This window comes from Carcharodon carcharias, chromosome 3 (assembly GCF_017639515.1).
Source record: "Carcharodon carcharias isolate sCarCar2 chromosome 3, sCarCar2.pri, whole genome shotgun sequence".
NCBI lineage: Eukaryota > Metazoa > Chordata > Chondrichthyes > Lamniformes > Lamnidae > Carcharodon > Carcharodon carcharias.
Genome location: NC_054469.1, coordinates 172,851,067 through 172,869,757, shown reverse-complemented (window position 1 = coordinate 172,869,757; position 18,691 = coordinate 172,851,067). Strand labels below are relative to the sequence as shown.

Below are 18,691 nucleotides of genomic sequence, written 5' to 3'. Positions count from 1 at the left end.
AAAGTCATGTGATGTTAGAGATAAAAATAGATGGTCTTAGTGATGATGTAAATGTGTGGGCAGAAACTGATTTTAAGGTTAAATATGACACCAAGGTTGCGAACAGACTGGTTTAATCTAAGACTGTTGCTAAGGAGAGGAATGGAGTCCCTGTAGAATGAAGTTTTGAGCAGAGACCGTAAACAATGATAAGAACTGTTTTGGTACTGTGACAGTGCGAAAACCTGATTGCAGGTATTAAAACATGGTGTTCCGGGAAAGATGGGCACAGATTTGGGAGGCAGCAATATATTCGAGGACTTTGGAGAGGAAATGGAGGTTGGAGATGGGACAAGAGTTTTCAAGGACAATGGGGTCAAATCTTGTTTTTTTGAAGAAAGGGGTGATGATGGTAGATGGTAGATGGTAGGGAGGCGATGGCATAGTGGTACTGTCACTGGACTGGTAATCCAGAGAACCAAGGTTTGAATCCCACCATGGCAAATGGTGGAATTTGAATTCAATAAAAATCTGGAATTAAAAGTCTAATGATGACCATAAAACAATTGCCGATTGTTGGAAAAACCTACCTGATTCACTAATGCTCTTTAGGAAAGGAAGCCTGCCGTCCTTACCTGGTCTGGCCTACATGTGACTCCAGATCCGCAACAATGTGGTTGACTCTGAAATGGCCTAGCAAACCACGCAGTTGTATCAAATCGCTAAAATATCTAAAAGGAATAAAACTGCATAGACAACCTAGCATTGACCTGGCACCGAAAACAACAACGACAAATCAGCCCTGTCGACCCTGTAAAGTCCTCGTTACTAACATCTGGGGGCTTGTGTCAAAATTGGGAGAGCTGTCTCACAGACTAGTCAAGCAACAGCCTGATGTAGTCATACTCATGGAATCATATCTTACAGATAATGTCCCACACACCACCATCACCATCCCTGGATATGTCCTTTCCAATTGGTAGGACAGACCCAGCAGAGGTGGCAGCACAGTGGTATACCGTCAGGAGGGATTTGCCCTGGGAGTCCTCAACATCAACTCTGGACTATATGAAGTCTCATGGCATCAGGTCAAACATGAGCAAGGAAACCTCCAGCTGATTACCATGTATTGTCGCCCCTCAGCTGATAAATCAGTGCTCCTCCATGTTGTACACCACTTGGAGGAAGCACTGAGAGTGGAAAGGATGCAGAATGTACTCTGGGTGGGGGACTTGACTGTCCAATACCAAGAGTGGCTCGGTAGCACCAGTTGAGAGCGAGCTGGCTGAATCCTAAAGGACATAGCTGCTAGACCGGATCTGCAGCAGGTGGTGAGAAAACCAACAAGAGGGAAAAACATACTTGACCTCATCCTCGCCAACCTGCCTGCCACAGATGCATTTGTCTATAACAGTATCGGTAGGAGTGACCGCTGCATAGACCTTATGGAGATGAACTTCAATTTTCACATTGAGGATATCCTCCATTGTGTTGTCTGGCACTACCACCATGCTAAATGGGATAAATTTCAAACAGATTTAGCAACACAAGACTGGGCAGCCATGAGGCACTGTGGGCCATCAGCAGCAGCAGAATTGTACTCAACTGTAATCTCATGGCTCAGCATACTCCCCACTCTAACATTACCGCCAAGCCAGAGGATCAACCCTGGTTCAATGAAGAGTACCAGGAACAGCACCAGGCATACATAAAAATGGGTTTCAACCTGGTGAAGCTACACCACAGGATTACTTGTGGGCTAAACAGCATAAACGGCAAGCAATAGACAGAGATAAGTGATTCCACAACAACCAGATCAGCCCTGCCAAATCCAGTCATGGGTGAACAATTTAACAACTCACTGGAGGAGGAGGCTGCACAAATATCCCCATCCTCAATGATGGGGGAGCCCAGCACATTAGTGCAAAAGATAAGGCTGAAGCATTTGCTGCAATCTTCAGTGAGAAGTGCCAAGCAGATGATCCGTCTTGGTCTCCTTCGGAGGTCCCCAGCATCACAGATGCCAGTCTTCAGCTAATTCAATTCACTCCACGTGATAGCAATAAATGGCTGAAGGCACTGGGCACTGCAAAGGCCGTGGGCCAGAAAAATTTTCTGGCAATAGCACTGAAGACTAGTGCTCCAGAACTTGCCATGCCTCTAGCCAAGCCGTTCCAGTACAGCTACAACACTGGCCTCTATCCAGCAATGTGCAAAATTGCTCCGGTATGTCCTGTACACAAAAAGCAGGAGAAATCTAACCCAGCCAATTACTGCTGCATCAATCTACTCTCGATCATAAGTGATGGAACGTGTCATCAACAGTGCTATCAAGCAGCACTTGCTTAGCAATAACCTGCTCACTGACACTCAGTTTGGGTTCCGCCAGGCCCACTCAGCTCCTGACCTCATTACAGCCTTGGTTCAAACATGGAAAAAAGAGCTGAACTCCCGAGGTGAGGTGAGAGTGACTGCCCTTGACATCAAGGCAGCATTTGACTGAGTGTGGCATCAAGGAGCCCTAGAAAAACGAGTCAACGGGAGTCAGGGGGAAAACTGTCCATTGATTGGAGTCATACCTAGCTCAAAGGAAGATGGTTCTGGTTGTTGGATGTCACTCATCTCAGTTCTGGGACATCACAGAAGGAGTTCCTCAGGGTAGTGTCCTAGGCCCAACCATCCACTGTTGCTTCACCAATGCCCTTTGTTCCATCATAAGGTCAGAAGGGGGATGTTTGCTGATGATTGCACAATGTTCAGCACCATTCGTGACTCCTCAGACACCATAGCAGTCCATGTCCAAATGCAGCAAGACCTGGACAATATCCAGGCTTGCGCTGACTAGTGGCAAGTAATGTTTGTGCCACACAAGTGCCAGGCAATGACCATCCCCAATAAGAGAAAATCTAACCATCGCCTCTTGACATTCAATGGCATTACCATTGCTGAGTCCCCCCCTATCAACATCCTGGGGTTTACCATTAACCAGAAGCTGAACTGGACTAGCCACATAAATACTATGGCTACAAGAGGAGGTCAGAGGCTAGGAGTCCTCTGGCAAGTAACTCACCTCCTGACTCCCCAAAGCCTGTCCACCACCTATAAGGCACAAGTAAGGAGTGTGATGGAATACTTGCCACTTGCCTGGATGAGTGCAGCCTCAACAACACTCAAGAAGCTTTAAACCAGAAAAAGCAACCTGCTTGATTGGCAGCTCATCCACAGACATTCTCTCCCTCTACCATCGACGCACAGCAGTGTGTACCATCTACAAGACGCACTGCAGGAACTCACCAAGGCTCCTTAGGCAGCACCCTCCAAATCCACGACTGCTACAAATAGAAGGACAAGGACAGCAGACACATGGGAACACCACCGCCTGGAAGTTCCCTTCCAAGCCACTCACCATCCTGACTTGGAAATATATCACTGTTCCTTCACTGTTGCTGGATCAAAATCCTGGAACTCCCTCCCTACAGCACTGGGGGTGTATCTACATCATGGACTGAAGGAGTACAGGAAGGCAGTTCACCACCACATTCTCAAGGACAAATAGGGATGGACAATAAATGCTGGCCTAGCCGGTGATGCCCACATCCCATAAAATGAATAATAAAAACAAAATTAAAAGAGAAAGAGACATCAGCTGAAGAGCGGAAACCATTTAAAATATCGGCTCATATGGGGACCAGTAGGGGAAGTTGAACGGTCAGCACCTTTGTCGAAATAGGGTCAAGGGAATAGGAGATGTGTTTCATGGACCAGATAATTTCAGAGAGCAAAGAAAAGAAACTAGAGAAAAATGTGAGTCCAAGGTTAGGGTGGGTGGAGCTTTAGAGGAAGTTTGGCCAGGTAGGATAAATGGATGGGAGGGAAACGGTTGATTGGGTGGTCTCAATCTTAATGAGAAAGAAGTCCATGAGCCCATTGCACATTGTCAGAGATGTTGACTGCCGAACTTCCCTTCCTGGTTCCAATGTTAGCTGATATTGTTAACGGTTTCCTCTCCTCATATGAATCTCCAATTCATATCTGCCATCATCCCTCCTCTCCTCGGAAAAATAAACCTTGACCTCTCCAGAAACCTTCAACATGTTGTCACCTCCCAAATCCATACCCAACCCTTATGCAACTCCATCTTTGAATCGCTCTAGTCAGATTTCTATCCCTGTCACAGCACCAAAATGGCCCTTATTAAAGTCACAATTGGCATCTTATGTGACTCTCACCATGGTAAACTATCCCTCCTCATCCTTCTCTATATATCCATAACCTTTGATATGGTTGACTACACCTTTCTCCTCTGGTGCCTCTCCTCCCTTGCCCAGCTGGATCAGAATACCCTCATCTGGCTCCATTCCTGTGTATCTAGTCATTACCAGAGAATGATCTGCAATGGTTTCCTCCTGCACCATTACATCTAGGATCCCCCAAGTATTAGTCCTGGCCCCCTCCTACTTCTCATCTCCCTCCTGGCCCTCGGTGATATCATCCAAAAAAGAAAGGATTCATGCTGACAGCACACAGCTCACCACCCCCTTAACCCCTCCAATATTTCTGATCTGTTCGACATCCAGTACTGGAATAATAGAAACTTCCTCCAATTAAATATTGGGAATACTGAAGCCATTGGGCTTTGTGGCCCAAATTTAGCTGGAATGAAGACGGGTAGTCAAAAAAAAAACAGCAGTGATATCATGCATGCCAATGTCCCACCACTGTTCCCAAGGTCACCAATCTTCATGAGGGCAGGGGGAAGCCTGGACCTGCGAACTCATCCATGCTCCTACTGAGGCCAATTAATATCGCTAAGGCCAAGTTAAAAACCAAGTTAAAGTCTTTGTAAAGATTTTAGATTTTGCTGGGGCCAGCCGGCATTCAGGTACTGTCTGCCTAAGACCAGTGAAAGGCTGGACCGAGTCCAGGGCAAGTCATGGAGGCCAGAAAAGTTTCCAAAGGTAAGTATAAATGCTGATCAAGGTGAAACGGCTTACCCCGCTGAAGCAAAAGTTGCAGTAGCCCATCACTGGTCAGGAGAGGAGTCAGAATTAAGAAATTTGCCAGTTCAGGGGGTCGTCATCCTCCTGCCAAAATGTGGAGCAGGGGGTAAGGCTTTTTGTATTCCACCTGAGAACCAGGAATGGGTGCAGCTGGAAATGGGTGTGCATCCTTTGAAATCAAGGCCATTGGAAATAAGGAGCAGTAACCTGCATAGGAATGGCAGAGCACTGGGTACCAGGAGGCCAAAGGGGCGAGGGTCACCAAGGAGAAGGAGACACTACCCTGAGCAAAGGATCTACAGGCCAAGGTGTAGATACCTGGACATAACTGAGAATCAATGCTAGAAGAGACTGCAACTCTGTAGGCTGATGATCACATCAGTGCAGACCTTTGCAGCATCTCACAGGCAGCTGCACACTGATACATCACCCAGGTGTCAGATGCTCTTTTTGCCAAGGCTGGACAACACATCAGATTCACAGCTGATGGGGTATCGCAGGCTCAGAGGGCACTGGGTCCGGTGCCTGAACTGTGGGATAGGCCAAGGGTCTAGGTAATTTTGGTGATCTGTTAGGCTTTCCATAACATGGCCCTCCAGGGAGGTGAGGACCATGTGGACAGTGAAGATGGAACAGTTCAGCTCATTGGGGGAGGAAAAAAGCAGGAGTTAAGAGAGGAGGAGGAATTGGAGGCAGGAGAAGATTATGCTGAACAGAGAGGTGCCTTGTTGCATAACGAGGTAGCCTATGCCTGTCATCCTCTGGGAAGAACACTTCCTTCCTCTTCCTCATGGGTGCTAAGTTTCCAGCTCCCCTATGCCATCCCAGGTCCCTGTGATGAAGTGGAAGGCTTTGGCCCAAATTCGCTCATCAGGACAACCAGCAGCCTCAGTGATGGCTATCATGGGTATTTAAATGAGTCCCACACTTCATCTGACCCACCTCAATTCCTTCCCCTACTGGCTCTAATTGAACAGGACCATATCAATTAAGGGCTCACCCAAGGGTAAATCCAAACTTTAATCCTACCGGAAGTGAGTTTCTGGCGCAGGAACAGACCCAACTTCGGTTTCTTGTCCCTATGGCAAAAATCCAGCTGACTGTTTTTGGTCTCTGCCACAAACTGCATTCCTTTGTCACCAGCTCCATCCCTCTCTTTGACTGCTGTCTGAGGCTGAACCAGACTGTAAAATTAGGCCTGGATTTTCACTCCTGAGTTGGGTAGCTCGAGTTGGGAAATTTCTCGGCTTGTCACACCTACCTCAGGAAGTTGTGCCCCGAATGGCGTGATCTTCGTTTTGGGGGTGTGGGTGTGGGATGGAGTCAGGCCCTTAGCCCCGGATGCAGATTGGAGGTGGCCACAGGGCTGCTGAGTACCAAGGCCTGCCTCTGTTTAACTGGACTTTGTCCCAGTTGTTTAGTTAAATATTAGGTCTTCTAGTCCTCAACCTCCTCTCCCAGTCCCCATGCCCATACATTCCACGCAGGTCCTCCACCCACCCCAATGGCCCCTCATGCACTCTATACCAACCCAATTGCCCCTTATAAACCCTATACCAATTTGGTGCCAGCTCAAGACCCCGCCACCCATCCTCATGGCCCCTTATAGACCCTATACCAACTTGGAGCCAGCTCAAGACACCCCACCCATCCTCATGGCCCCTTATACATCCTATACCAATGTGGTGCCAGTTCAAAACCGCCCCCCACCCATCCTCATGGCCCCTTATAGTCCCAATGCCAACTTAGAGTCAACGCATGGCCACCACCTATCCCACTATCCCCTTATAGGTCCTAGGCTATCTTATTGCCAACTCATGCCAACCCATGACCCCCCCCACCCACTACCCTTTGCCCTTACACCCTCTATGCCTACTCACCAGTACCACCATTGGCAGACATCAGGAGCCATACCTGGATGGAATAAAATAAAGATCTAAATGGCCCAGATCTTCTGTCCTCTGAAAGGTTGTACCCTGAGGTACCTCGGAAGATATGTTGGAGGACGCTCGGAGGTCTCCATGCAAGGACTGCATGAGAATTGCCCAGGAAGTTTCAACTTTCCTTGGGCAGTTACCCTGCTTCTGGGACCCTCTAAAACTCTGATTTAAAGTTGGAGACTTCAGATGGTTCCAACTTTCTTAGCAGAATAGTTGCCGAGGGAAAGTTAGAAGGATTAAAACCAGTAAATGCATTTGAAGCAGTTCAGAGAAGGTTTACTAGATTAATACCAAGGATGGGCAGGTTATCTTATGAGGAAAGGCTGGACAGGCTAGGCTTGTATCATGTGAAGTTTAGAAGAGTAAAAGGTGACTTGATTGAAACATATAGATCCTGTGGGGAATTGACAGGGTGAATGTAGAAAGGATATTTCCCCTTGTGGGAAAATCTAGAACTCGGGGTCACTATTTCAAAATAAGGGGTCATCCATTTAGGACAGAGATGAGGAAATTTTTTTCTTACAGAGCATCGTGAGAGTTTGGAATTCCCTTCCTCAAAAGGTGGTTGAGGCAAAGTCCTAGAATATCTTTAAGGCAGAGATACTTAGATTCCTGATAAGCAAGGGATGAAATGTTATCAGGGGTAGGCAGATATATGAGGTTAAAATCAGATCAGCCATGATTTTATTGAATGACGGAGCAGGCTTGAGGGGCCATGGTTGACTCCTGCTCGTAATTCACATGTTTATAACTCCTGGGTAGCTATACAACTGACCCATCTGATTCCCCGACAGGACCCCTGAAGCTACCCACCCGACCATCCTCTTGAGCCTCAACTACTCTTGCCCCCCTGACTAACCCCCTCCTGACCACCTAACAGTCCTCCCCACACCCCTGGCTAACCCCCCCAACACCCCAGCTACCCTACCTGAACCCCCAACCAACCCCTTCCATCCCCCAACCCTAACCAGATAACTTACCCCTACCCTCCTGAACATCCAATCATCCCCCGACCACCCGACTAACTCCCACACCACTGACCCCTCCCGTCGACCCGCCCCAACTCCCTCACCCACAACTACTCCCCTGACCATCTGACTAACTCCTGACCCCTCTCAATATACCCGGCCCCCAACCTATCCTACCCCCTCACCCACTTACCCTACACTTACCTTCTCTCCTAGCTTGTCAAAGTGGCTGGGATATTTAACCCTACCGGAAAATGGCAGCTATTGCTGCAAAAAGAGCACGGTTTCACAGAATCACACAGTGCAGAAGAGGCCCATTGGCCCATCAAGTCTGCACCGACACGTGAGAAACACCTGACCTACCTACCTAATCCCATTTACCAGTACTTGGCCCATAGACTTGAATATTATGACGTGCCAAGTGCTCATCCAGGTACTTTTTTAAAGGATGTGAGGCAACCCGCCTCCACCACCCTCCCAGGCAGTGCATTCCAGACAGTCACCACCCTCTGGATAAAAAGGTTTTTCCTCATATCCCCCCTAAACCTCCTGCTCCTCACCTTGAACTTATGTCCCCTTATGACTGACCTTTCAACTAAGGGGAACAGCTCCTCCCCATCAACCCTGTCCATGCCCCTCACAATCTTGTACACCTCGAACAGGTTGCCCCTCAGTCTTCTCTGCTCCAATGAAAACAACCCAAGTCTATCCAACCTCTCTTTATAACTTAAATGTTTCATCCCAGGCAACATCCTGGTGAATCTCCTCTGCACCCCCTCCAGTGCAATCACATCCTTCCTATAATGTGGCATCCAGAACTGCACACAGTACTCCAGCTGTGGCCTCACCAAGGTTCTATACAACTCCAACATGATCTACCCTCCCTCCACCACCGACGCATCTTGCCCTGTACTCAGGGCCTTCAGGGACAGCTACACTGCACATTTCTCAGTGGGCCTGTGTCGGAATTCCAGGTGAGAAATGTAAAAAGGAGTGGAAGAACAATCCAATGATGGTTTTTTATTTTTTTACTTTTTTTATTCATATATGGGATATGGACATCGCTGGCCAGACCAGCATTTATTGCCCATCCCTAATTGCCCTTGAGAAGATGGTGGTGTGCTGCCTTCTTCAACTTTTGCAATCCCTGTGGTATAAGTACACCCACAATGCTGTTAAGAGAGTGAGTTCCAGGATTTTGACCTAGCAACAGTGAAGGAATGGCGATATATTTGCAAGTCAGGATGGTGAGTGGCTTGGAGGGGAACTTCCAGTTGGCGGTGTTTCCATGTGTCTGCTGTACATATCCTTCTAGATGGTAGCAATCGTAGGTTTAGAAGGTGCTGCCTAAGGACTCTTGGTGATTTTCTGTAGTGCATCTTGTATATGGTACACACTGCTGCTACTGCACGCTGGTCGTGGAGGGAGGGAACGACTGTGGATGGGGTGCCAATCAAATGCTTTGTCCTGGATGGTGTCAAGCTTCGAGTGTTGTGGGAGCTGCACTCAACCAGGCAAGTGGGGATTATTCACCACATTCCTGGCTTGTGCCTTGTGGGTGGACAGGCTTTGGGGAGTCAGGAAGTGAGTTACTCACTGCAGGATTCCTAGCCTTTGACCTGCTGTTGTAGCCACTGTATTCATATGGCTAATCCAGTTCAGTTTCTGGTCAATGGTAACCCGCAGGATATTGATAGTGGGGGATTCAGCGATGGTAATGCCATTGAATGTCAAGGGAGATGGTTAGATTGTCTATAGTTGGAGATGTCATTGCCTGGCACTTATGTGGCATGAATTTTAATTGCCACTTGTCAGCCCAAATGTGAATATTGTCCAGGTCTTGCTGCATTTGGACATGGACTTCTTCAGTATCTGAAATGTCGTGAGTGGTGCTGAACATTGTGCAATCATCAAACATCCCCCCTTCTGACCTTATTATGAAAGGTTGCCACTCTACGGAAGATTTGGCCCATTGTCTATTAGAGTTCACTCTATAAAAAGACTTATATTCATGAAAGCCCATTTAAAACATTTAGATCCTCTCAAGTACTTAATCCCAAATAAAAGTAAACATTTGTATTCATAACCCCACATCAAAGACAGCTAATCCTTTAATAACTTGTTCGAACTGTGGTAATGCTAAGTTGTGGAAAGCAGCTAAGCATTAATAATGCTATAGCACTTGGGGCTATGTCAACAACAGCTACTGAAACCACTGGAACAGATTTTCTCAACTCTCACAAACACAGGCCGACGATTTTCTTTTAATTTTTAAAGGGATGACCATTTAAATAACTTGACAACTGACAATACCCACACTTCAAGAGCATTCACAGCTTCTCAGCATTGAGTTCCAGTTGGCCCTGCTGAGTTAAGGATCCCCACATGTGGGAGTCACGTCCTGCCCCTGGAAGACAAATTGAAAATTGGTGTTCATTGCAAAGGGAATGGAATATAAAAGTAGGGAAGTTTTATTGCAGCTGTACAGGGCCTGGTGAATATATACAGCTGGAGTAATATATACAGTTTGATCTCCTTATTTGGAAAAGGACATAATTGTGTTAGAAGCAGTTCAGAGAAGGTTCATTCAACTCATCCCTAGGATGAAGGGTTTACCTTAAATAGAAAGGTTAAACAGTTTGGGCTTATACTCATTGGAGTTTGGAAGAATGAGAGGTAATCTTGTTGAAACATTTAATATCTTGAGGAAACTTGACAGGGTGGATGCTGAGAGGATATTTCCCCTTATGGGAGAGACTAAAACTAAGGATCACCATTTAAGAATAAGAGGTCTCCTTTTTAAGATGGAGATGAAGAGAATTTTTTTCTCTGAGGTCATTAGTCTGTGGAATTATCTGCCCCAGAAAGTAGCGCAGGCTGGGTTAGATATATTCTTGATAGACAAGGGAGTTAAGGGTGATGGGGGCAGACAGGAAAGTGGATTTGAGACCACAACCGGATCAGCCACTATCTTATCAAATGGCAGAGCAGGCTGGAAAGGCCTACTCCTGCTCCTATGTCCCTATGTTCCCACTACCCCCGGTGAAAATAGGATCTGTTGAAAATGGGGCTGGGACTTCCAGACCTGAATCCTGCCTGCCATTTTAGAAGGTGCCCAGAGTCTCCATAACTCCGTGAAAATCCAGGCCCTCATGTCCAATTTGACCCAGAGCTGAACTCACATCCCATATTCTCAATATCACCTAGGCTTCCTACTTTCACCTCTGAAAGAGCACATATAGCTGCCCCAGCCTCAACTGCTGATGTAAACCTCATTCATACCTTTATTGTTTCTAGACATGGCTATTCTAATGCTCTCCTGACCAGCCTCCCACTTTGCAACTTAAGTAAACCTGAGCTAATCCAAAACTCTGCAGTCCATATCCAAACTCACAGCAAGTTTTGTCTGGTTTAAAATTATCATGCTTGTTTAAAAATCCCTCCAGGGCCTCACTTCTCCCTATCTCTGTAACACCCACCATTTTTTTTTAAATTCATTCATGGAATGTGGGCGTTGCTTGCTAAGACAGTATTTGTTGCCTGTCCCTAATTGCCCTGGGAAAGTGGTGTTGAGCAACCTTCCTGAACCACTGCAGTCCATTGTGTATATATACACGGATAGTGCTGTTAGGGAGTTCCAGAATTTTGACCCAATGATATACTTACAAGTCAGGATGGTGTATGGCTTGGAGGATAGGTATTCCCATATATCTGCTGCCCTTGACCTTCTAGGTGGTAGGGGCCACAGGTTTGGAAGGTGCTGTTGAGAGGCTTGACAAGTTGCTGCAGTGCATCTTTTAGATAGTACACACTGCTGCCACTGTGCATCAGTGGTGGATGGGGTGCCAATCAAACTGGCAGTGTTGTCCTGGATGGTATCAAGCTTCTTCAGTATTGCTGTGCTACACTCATCCAAGCAAGTGGAGAGCATTCTATCACACTCCTAACTTGTGCCTTGTAGATGGTGGACAGGCTTTGGGGAATCAGGCGGTGGGTTACTGCAGCAGAATTCCCAGCCTCTGACTTGCTTTTGTAGCCACAATATTTATATGGCTGGTCCAGTTTAGTTTCTGATCAATGGTAGCCCCAAGGATGTTGATAGAGGGGATCCAACAATACTATGCCTTTTAATGTCAAGAGGCGATGGTCATTGCCTGACACTTCTGTGGCACGCATGTTACTTGCTACCTATCAGCTTAGGTCTTGCTGCCTCTATGAACACAGAGTATTTGAGGAGTTGTGAATTGTACTGAACATTGTGCAATCATCAGCGAACATCCCCACTTTTGATCTTATGATGGAGAGAAGGTAATTGATGAACCAGCTTAAGATGCTTAGACCTAGGACACTATCCTGCGGAACTCCTACGGTGATGTTCTGGGATTAGAGGATTGTCCTCCAACAACCACAATCATCTTCCTTTGTGCTAGGTATGACTCCAACCAATGGGGAATTTTCCCCCGATTCCCATTGCTAGCGTTCATTGATGCCACACTCAGTCAAATGCTGCTTTGATGTCAAGGGCAGTCACATTTACAACTCTGAGATCTCAGCACTCCTCCAATTCTGGAATGTTGCACACTTCTCGTTTTCTTCATTCCACCATTAGAAGTGATGCCTAATCCCCAAGATCCGGAATTCCATAAAGCACTCTGCTTCTATCCTTCCCTTCTCCTTTAAGTTGCTCCTTAAAACCTACTTCTTAACCCAGCTTTCAGTCACTTGTGCCAGCATCTCATGTTGACTTGATGTCAAATTGTCTTTGAAGCATATTGAGATGTTTGACTACTTTAAATCTATATATGCCACATTTGAAGCACTTCAGTTTCATATTAGTTTCAAATTCATATATCACTTTTATAATAAATAAACTTTAATAAGTATCAGTTTTTTGGTGATTTAACTCATTTTCTTGATTGCTTCCTCGTATGTGTGTCTGGATGTTCTCTTAACTTCCCTTGTTTTAAAAATCCTCAATAACGGTTAGCTTTTGAAAATCCATTAGTTGCATTGTGGCCTCCAAACTTGTACATGTACAGTAACTCAAAAGAGGCTACCTTTTACTTTGTCCCTTGATTTGTTAACTTCGCTTATTTGGCTGTGCTTAGGGGTTACAGCGTTACACTCGCTGTGCTGGATTTTGGATCTTGCCGATTTTCAGAGAAAAAACTCGGAGCCTTAGTTCAATTAATAGGAGACCCATGAAATCAAGTCAATAAGTTTCTTTTTATTAAAGTTTGAAAAGACAATACATAATAGTGAAGAAATAAATTTGAAAGAAAGAAAATTAAATACTAAGGTAAGTAAGGTTGACTTGCAGGCTTATCCGTTTTGATAGCGATTGGGGCTGGGTCAGGTTGAATGGATCACGCCAAAGCGAGTGGGTTGGGGTCAAGAGTTGTTCAGGCCACTCGGAGCGCAGGAAACACCCAGCATGCGAAGCCGATAACTAGTCCCCATGCGAATGCAGCATCTAGTCGAATTGTCCCGTTAAGTTATTTTATTCATTTAACAATTGAAATTGATGCAAGGCAGCTTATGAACATGTCTGGGTTTCCAAAAGCCGGATTTGAGACACTACCTGTATAATAATTTAGAACTTAAACTAAAAGATCTACACTATCAGCATTTATTATTTGTACTTTTAACTGTACCCATAAATGTTAGATGTACACAAAGATCACTCAGTATAAACTGATTTTACCCAGCTTTTCTTCTATTCACTATTATTTAAACACCATTCATCTCAGTCGCAATAATTTAAAGAAGTTTTTAAAATGGGATTTCCTCTGACTCCGACTGAAAATTATGTACACAAACTGAATCTAAATTACATTTAGGTCACTAATCAATTTATGCTGTTTTGTTCTTCCTATTCCCAGAGTTCAGGACATAAAACATCTTTACTTTAATATTAAATTATGAATCTTTTTCTGCTCTACTTGACTTCCCCAATTTCTATGACCTCTCATCAGTAATGTGATAAGGTCTGTGACTGCATGGGGAAAATAATATACAGAATAATGTTGATAAAAATGTAGTTAAATATCCTCTTATTTTTATGAGAAAAGTAGTTTAAACCAGTATATTTAGATTCTTAAAAGGATTGGATAGACAAGATGCTGTCTGTATTTACACGTAAGCCACAAATTGGAGTGGTTGCAGATCCAGTTTCCACAATCTGCTGATTGAATTGCAGATCTTGGTATCTCCCTGTAAGTCTGAATTTATTGCTTCGATTAGAGGTGCTCTACAGATAAATTCCATTCAGATAAATGAGATATTTCATTATCAACAGAGTCCTGCTGCTATGCTCGTAATGCAAAGATGAACTGTAATCACATCCCTTATGATAATTTCATATGTTTTACTTCATATTTGATTTTTTTTAAAAACAGGTTTAATTGTTCATGAAGGAGCATCAATATATCGGGTATTTAAACGCTGGAGAGCTGTTAATCTACACTGGACCGTTTTAAATTATGACAAAACAAAGGATATAGAAATTAACAGCAGCAACGCTGAAAGCTCTGCCAATCAGACCTTTTGGGCCTCTCTGAATCAATTCAGAACACAAAGGTCTGTTGGTTCTACTCGATTAATGTCTGAAGGATTTCAGTGCAGCTACACCTTGTTACATTTACTCACACGATTCAGGCCACATGATGAGGAGTACGATGATAACAGTTCTGCTGAGGTAGTAATGAGGGTAACAACAGTATGAAAATATATTCCTCACAGTCTAATGACTAGGCAATGTTTATTCCTACATTTGTGCTATAAGATCAAACAAATATACAGGGTAAATAAATGTAATATATTTAAAATACTTTTATAAAATGCATGCACTTTTGATATGGTGCTTACTTGATTGCTACTGTAATATATATATTTTTAAGACATTAAACATCAGTTCATTTTTGTCTGTAGCTTAATATTTTATGCATATGTTTTTCATGGTGTACCACAATTAACAGTTTTCAAAAGTAAAATACATTGCCAAAATACCTTAAAAGTAATATGTTTGAATCTAGCCTTCAAAATCCAAAAATATTACTTTGAAAAGATTCCATAAAGTTTATTGCAAAATTATAACTGAGTAACATACTTAGAATAAAGAGGAACCAGTTACCAAACAGTGACAAATCAGAGTGAAATTCAAGTGACTTATTTCCCAAATACTGTTGTTTAAATTTGGTGAATTTTGTATTCGAGAAGTCAGTGTTAGAAAATGGAAAAATGTCTTGCTTTTTCAGATTCAGTGTTGGCATCAAATGTTCCCATTCCGAGGTGAGGCACTGGTGAGGGCTAAATGCAGGGTAAAACTCATAGTATACTCTCTTAACAATATGCCTTAAACCTTATTTTAGTGCACTTCCTAGACATCCTGTGTGTTCTTTTTTTGAGTAAGATGAACAATTTAGTGTGATGGTCAAGGTGAAATTACAAGCAATCATATGCAGTAAACTGGAATCTACTCAGAGTTGGGAATGAAACAGCCCAAAATTAGTTTACATGAACTTCTTCCAGCTGTTATCTGGGTTAAATTCAAATCCAGACCCAGGGCTGAAAGGGTAGTTGCTAATCCATTCCTTGGCTGAAGAGTTTTATGCCCAGAGCTTGTGTTAAATCCTTTACTTCTGCTATGTTGTATAAATAGCTCTTTTAATACGAAGACCTAATAATAAGTATTATATATGTAAGCCTGGGTGCCTTACCAGTATTAACAACTGCCTGAGATCCTTGCAGAATGACATCAGATATAGTGCATATAAAGTGTCTTCATAATGTAAACAAGTGCATTATACTGATCATGTGAATGGAAGAAAGATAAAATTATTTTATGCTTTGAGATACTGGTTTACTTACTCATTTGTGTACATTATAATGTAATTTTTAAGCAGTTAAATAAATAAAAATGACAGCTTGGATGCTGCAGTGCCATTAATATGTCCTTCTATTTGTTTAATTTAATAAAATGTGAAATCATTACACAATTGACTGATGTTGTTTGCTGGACTGAGTTTGGAAAACTCTATGGAATGATAGTTTTCAGTCTTTGCGTCGTGTGAACTCGTGCCACATAAGTGCCATGCGACGGCCATCTCCAACAAGACAGAGTCTGACCATCTCTCTCCCCTTGACATTCAATAGCACTTTCCATTGTTGAATCCCCCACTCAATATCCTGGGAGTTATCATTGACCAGAAACTGAACTGGATCAGCCACATAAATAGTGTGGCTACAAGAACAGATCAGAGGCTGGGAATGCTGAAGCAAGTAATTCACTTCCTGACTCCCCAAAGCCGATCTACCATTTACCAGGCACAAGGCAGGAGTGTGATGGAATGTGTGTGGCTCCAACACAACACTTGAAAAGCTCGACACCATCCAGGATAAAGCAGCCTGCTTGACTGACACCCTATTGACCTTAAACAGTTACTCCTTCCACCACAACGGCACCTGTGTACTATATATAAGATGCACTGCAGCAAGTCACCATGGCTCCTTCGACAGCATCTTCCAAACCTGCGACCTCTACCACCTAGAAGGACAAGGACAATAGACACATGGGAACACCACCACTTGCAAATTCCCCTCCAGGCCACACACCATCCTGACCTGGAACTATATTGCTATTCCTTCATTGTCATTGGATAAAAATCCTGGAACTCCCTGCATAAAAGCACTGTGGGTGTAACTGCAGCAGTTCAAGAAGGTGGTTCACCATTACTTTCTCAAGGACAATTAAGGATGGGCAATAACTGCTGGCTTAGTCAGGAATGTCCACATCCCATGAATGAATAAAAACAAAGCTAAAAAGCTGATACCCCACAATCGTTACTTTAATACATCAATAAATATACATTTAATTGATAATGAGCTAACAATCCTGTTACCAAAGATGATGGTTGGAGATAGAATCACAATATCAGCAACTCTACCAACAATACAAATTTCTAATTGGGTTATCGATCCTATTACTAAACCAGGTCTCCCCTTTTGCAAGTGCATAGGCTGAACAAACTGGAACTCTGTCCCCCTATCCACCTGCAGCTTTATTCCTGGCAATGAGTGGCACTGTGACAGACGTGATAGGTTCACAGGAGCCAGAAACAGGACAGAGGGAGGCGGGATTAGATAGATTAGCTAATGGATTTTCCTAATTATTTCAAAATTACGAAATCAAAAGCAGATAATAAATGCAATTTTTAATGTGTAGACCAGCAATTTGAATTCACTTTCTGCACTGAGTTAGTGAAGACACCATGGGGGTCATGCTAGTGGAATCCCAAAAATGGTGCAGTACTGCCATTGGTAGAGGATCAAAGAATAAATGGCAATTGCAGGCTCTTCCAGTCTGGACAGCCAACTTGGCCCCACTTTCATCCTGCAATGATGCTTAGTGGAACCACGATGGAAGCTTTGGGAATTCCAGCAGGCAAAGCCATCCCACTGGCTCTGCTTCCATATGAAGTTACAAGCCTTGTATGGGACAAGTGTTCTGTTCGAAATCCATCATTTCTGGATCCCACCTGATTTTCCTATTCCTTTGATGCACATTCAGCTGATTTATGCTGGGGTTCCACCCCAGGGAGCAAAGGGAATTCAGCGCCTTCATTTTCTCGGATTAATCATGAGCAAGGCCATGAGAGGTGACTTACAGTTTAAACATTTTAGAAAATCTATAAAGATGAACATGATTAGTCAAAAGGAGTAAGGGATAAAAGAGCAGCTAAAATGGGAGGAGATGGGGTGAGAGAAGGGAATTGATTGAAGGGGTTTAAAAGAAGGAGGTGGGGAGAGGAAGAAAGAGATAATGAGATGGATAAAACAAAGGGGGATGTTGATGATGGGAGGATGAGCGAGTGAGAGAGTGGTGCTTAAACAAGGTGAAGGCTTCAGCTTCCATCATCTACTACTATCCCTCAAAATAGTAAGAAATGTAACCCTTCACCCAGTAACCTAGCTCTCCCATACCATTGGCATCATGTAGCTACCCAACCCGATTTTCCTTCTAAAACCTATCACCACACCCACCACTCAGCATCACACTCTCAAGGTCACACTTATCCTCACATTCCACTTTCTGGTGCTAGTTGTCCATCCACGTGTAGGGTGTTTAGCACCAGTAACCAGCATAGCAGGTTAATGGTTGGAGCGGTAGGTTGGAAGAAAGGTGTGGATAAGAAAACAAGATGGGAGGAAGGAGGTGGATTTGAGGCCTTTCAGAAAAGGGTTGAAAGGGAAAATCAGAGATGATGATAACAATAATCCTCTGACTTGCTCAACCATGGTGTCAAACCCTTGGACCCTCCCCAGTGCTGATTGCACCCACAACACTGGGCAGGCCGTTGTGCAATGTTAATTTCACTGGGCAAGTAATCAGAGGCTCTGGTGACATGGATTCAAATTCTACCATGGCAGCTGGTAGAAGTTAAACTCAATAAATCTGGAATTAAAAGCTAGTCTCAGTAATGGTGACCATGAAACCACAGTCAATTGTTGGAAAAAAAACCCATCTGTTTCACTATTGTCCTTTAGGGAAGGAAATCTGCCATCCTTACCTGGTCTGGCCTACATGTGACTCCAGGCCCACATCAATGTGGTTAACTCTTAAATGCTCTCTGAAATGGCCTATGCAGTCTAGAATGAGTTAAACTTGCCTCAGAAACATCTCATTAGGATAAAACTCATTTGTTTTATTTTGAAAGTCTGCAAAGTTGTGATAATTAAGAGTCACCATGGATAGTTTCACCAAAAAAATCCATCCGAAGGAACTTCAAGGCCCATTATGACCAGA

At 44.0% G+C, this 18,691-nt stretch overlaps 1 protein-coding gene across 1 annotated transcript in view; it reads left to right on the top strand.

Annotated features, from left to right (window-relative positions):
• LOC121276054 (E3 ubiquitin-protein ligase MARCHF11-like) overlaps positions 1 to 14,611 on the top strand; it is a 126,865-nt gene extending 112,254 nt beyond the window's left edge. Inside the window, exon 4 of the mRNA XM_041183999.1 lies at positions 14,286 to 14,611. Coding sequence (XP_041039933.1) covers positions 14,286 to 14,611 — 326 coding nt within the window. The remainder of the gene's footprint in view (positions 1 to 14,285) is intronic.
• The last annotated feature ends 4,080 nt before the right edge of the window (positions 14,612 to 18,691 follow it).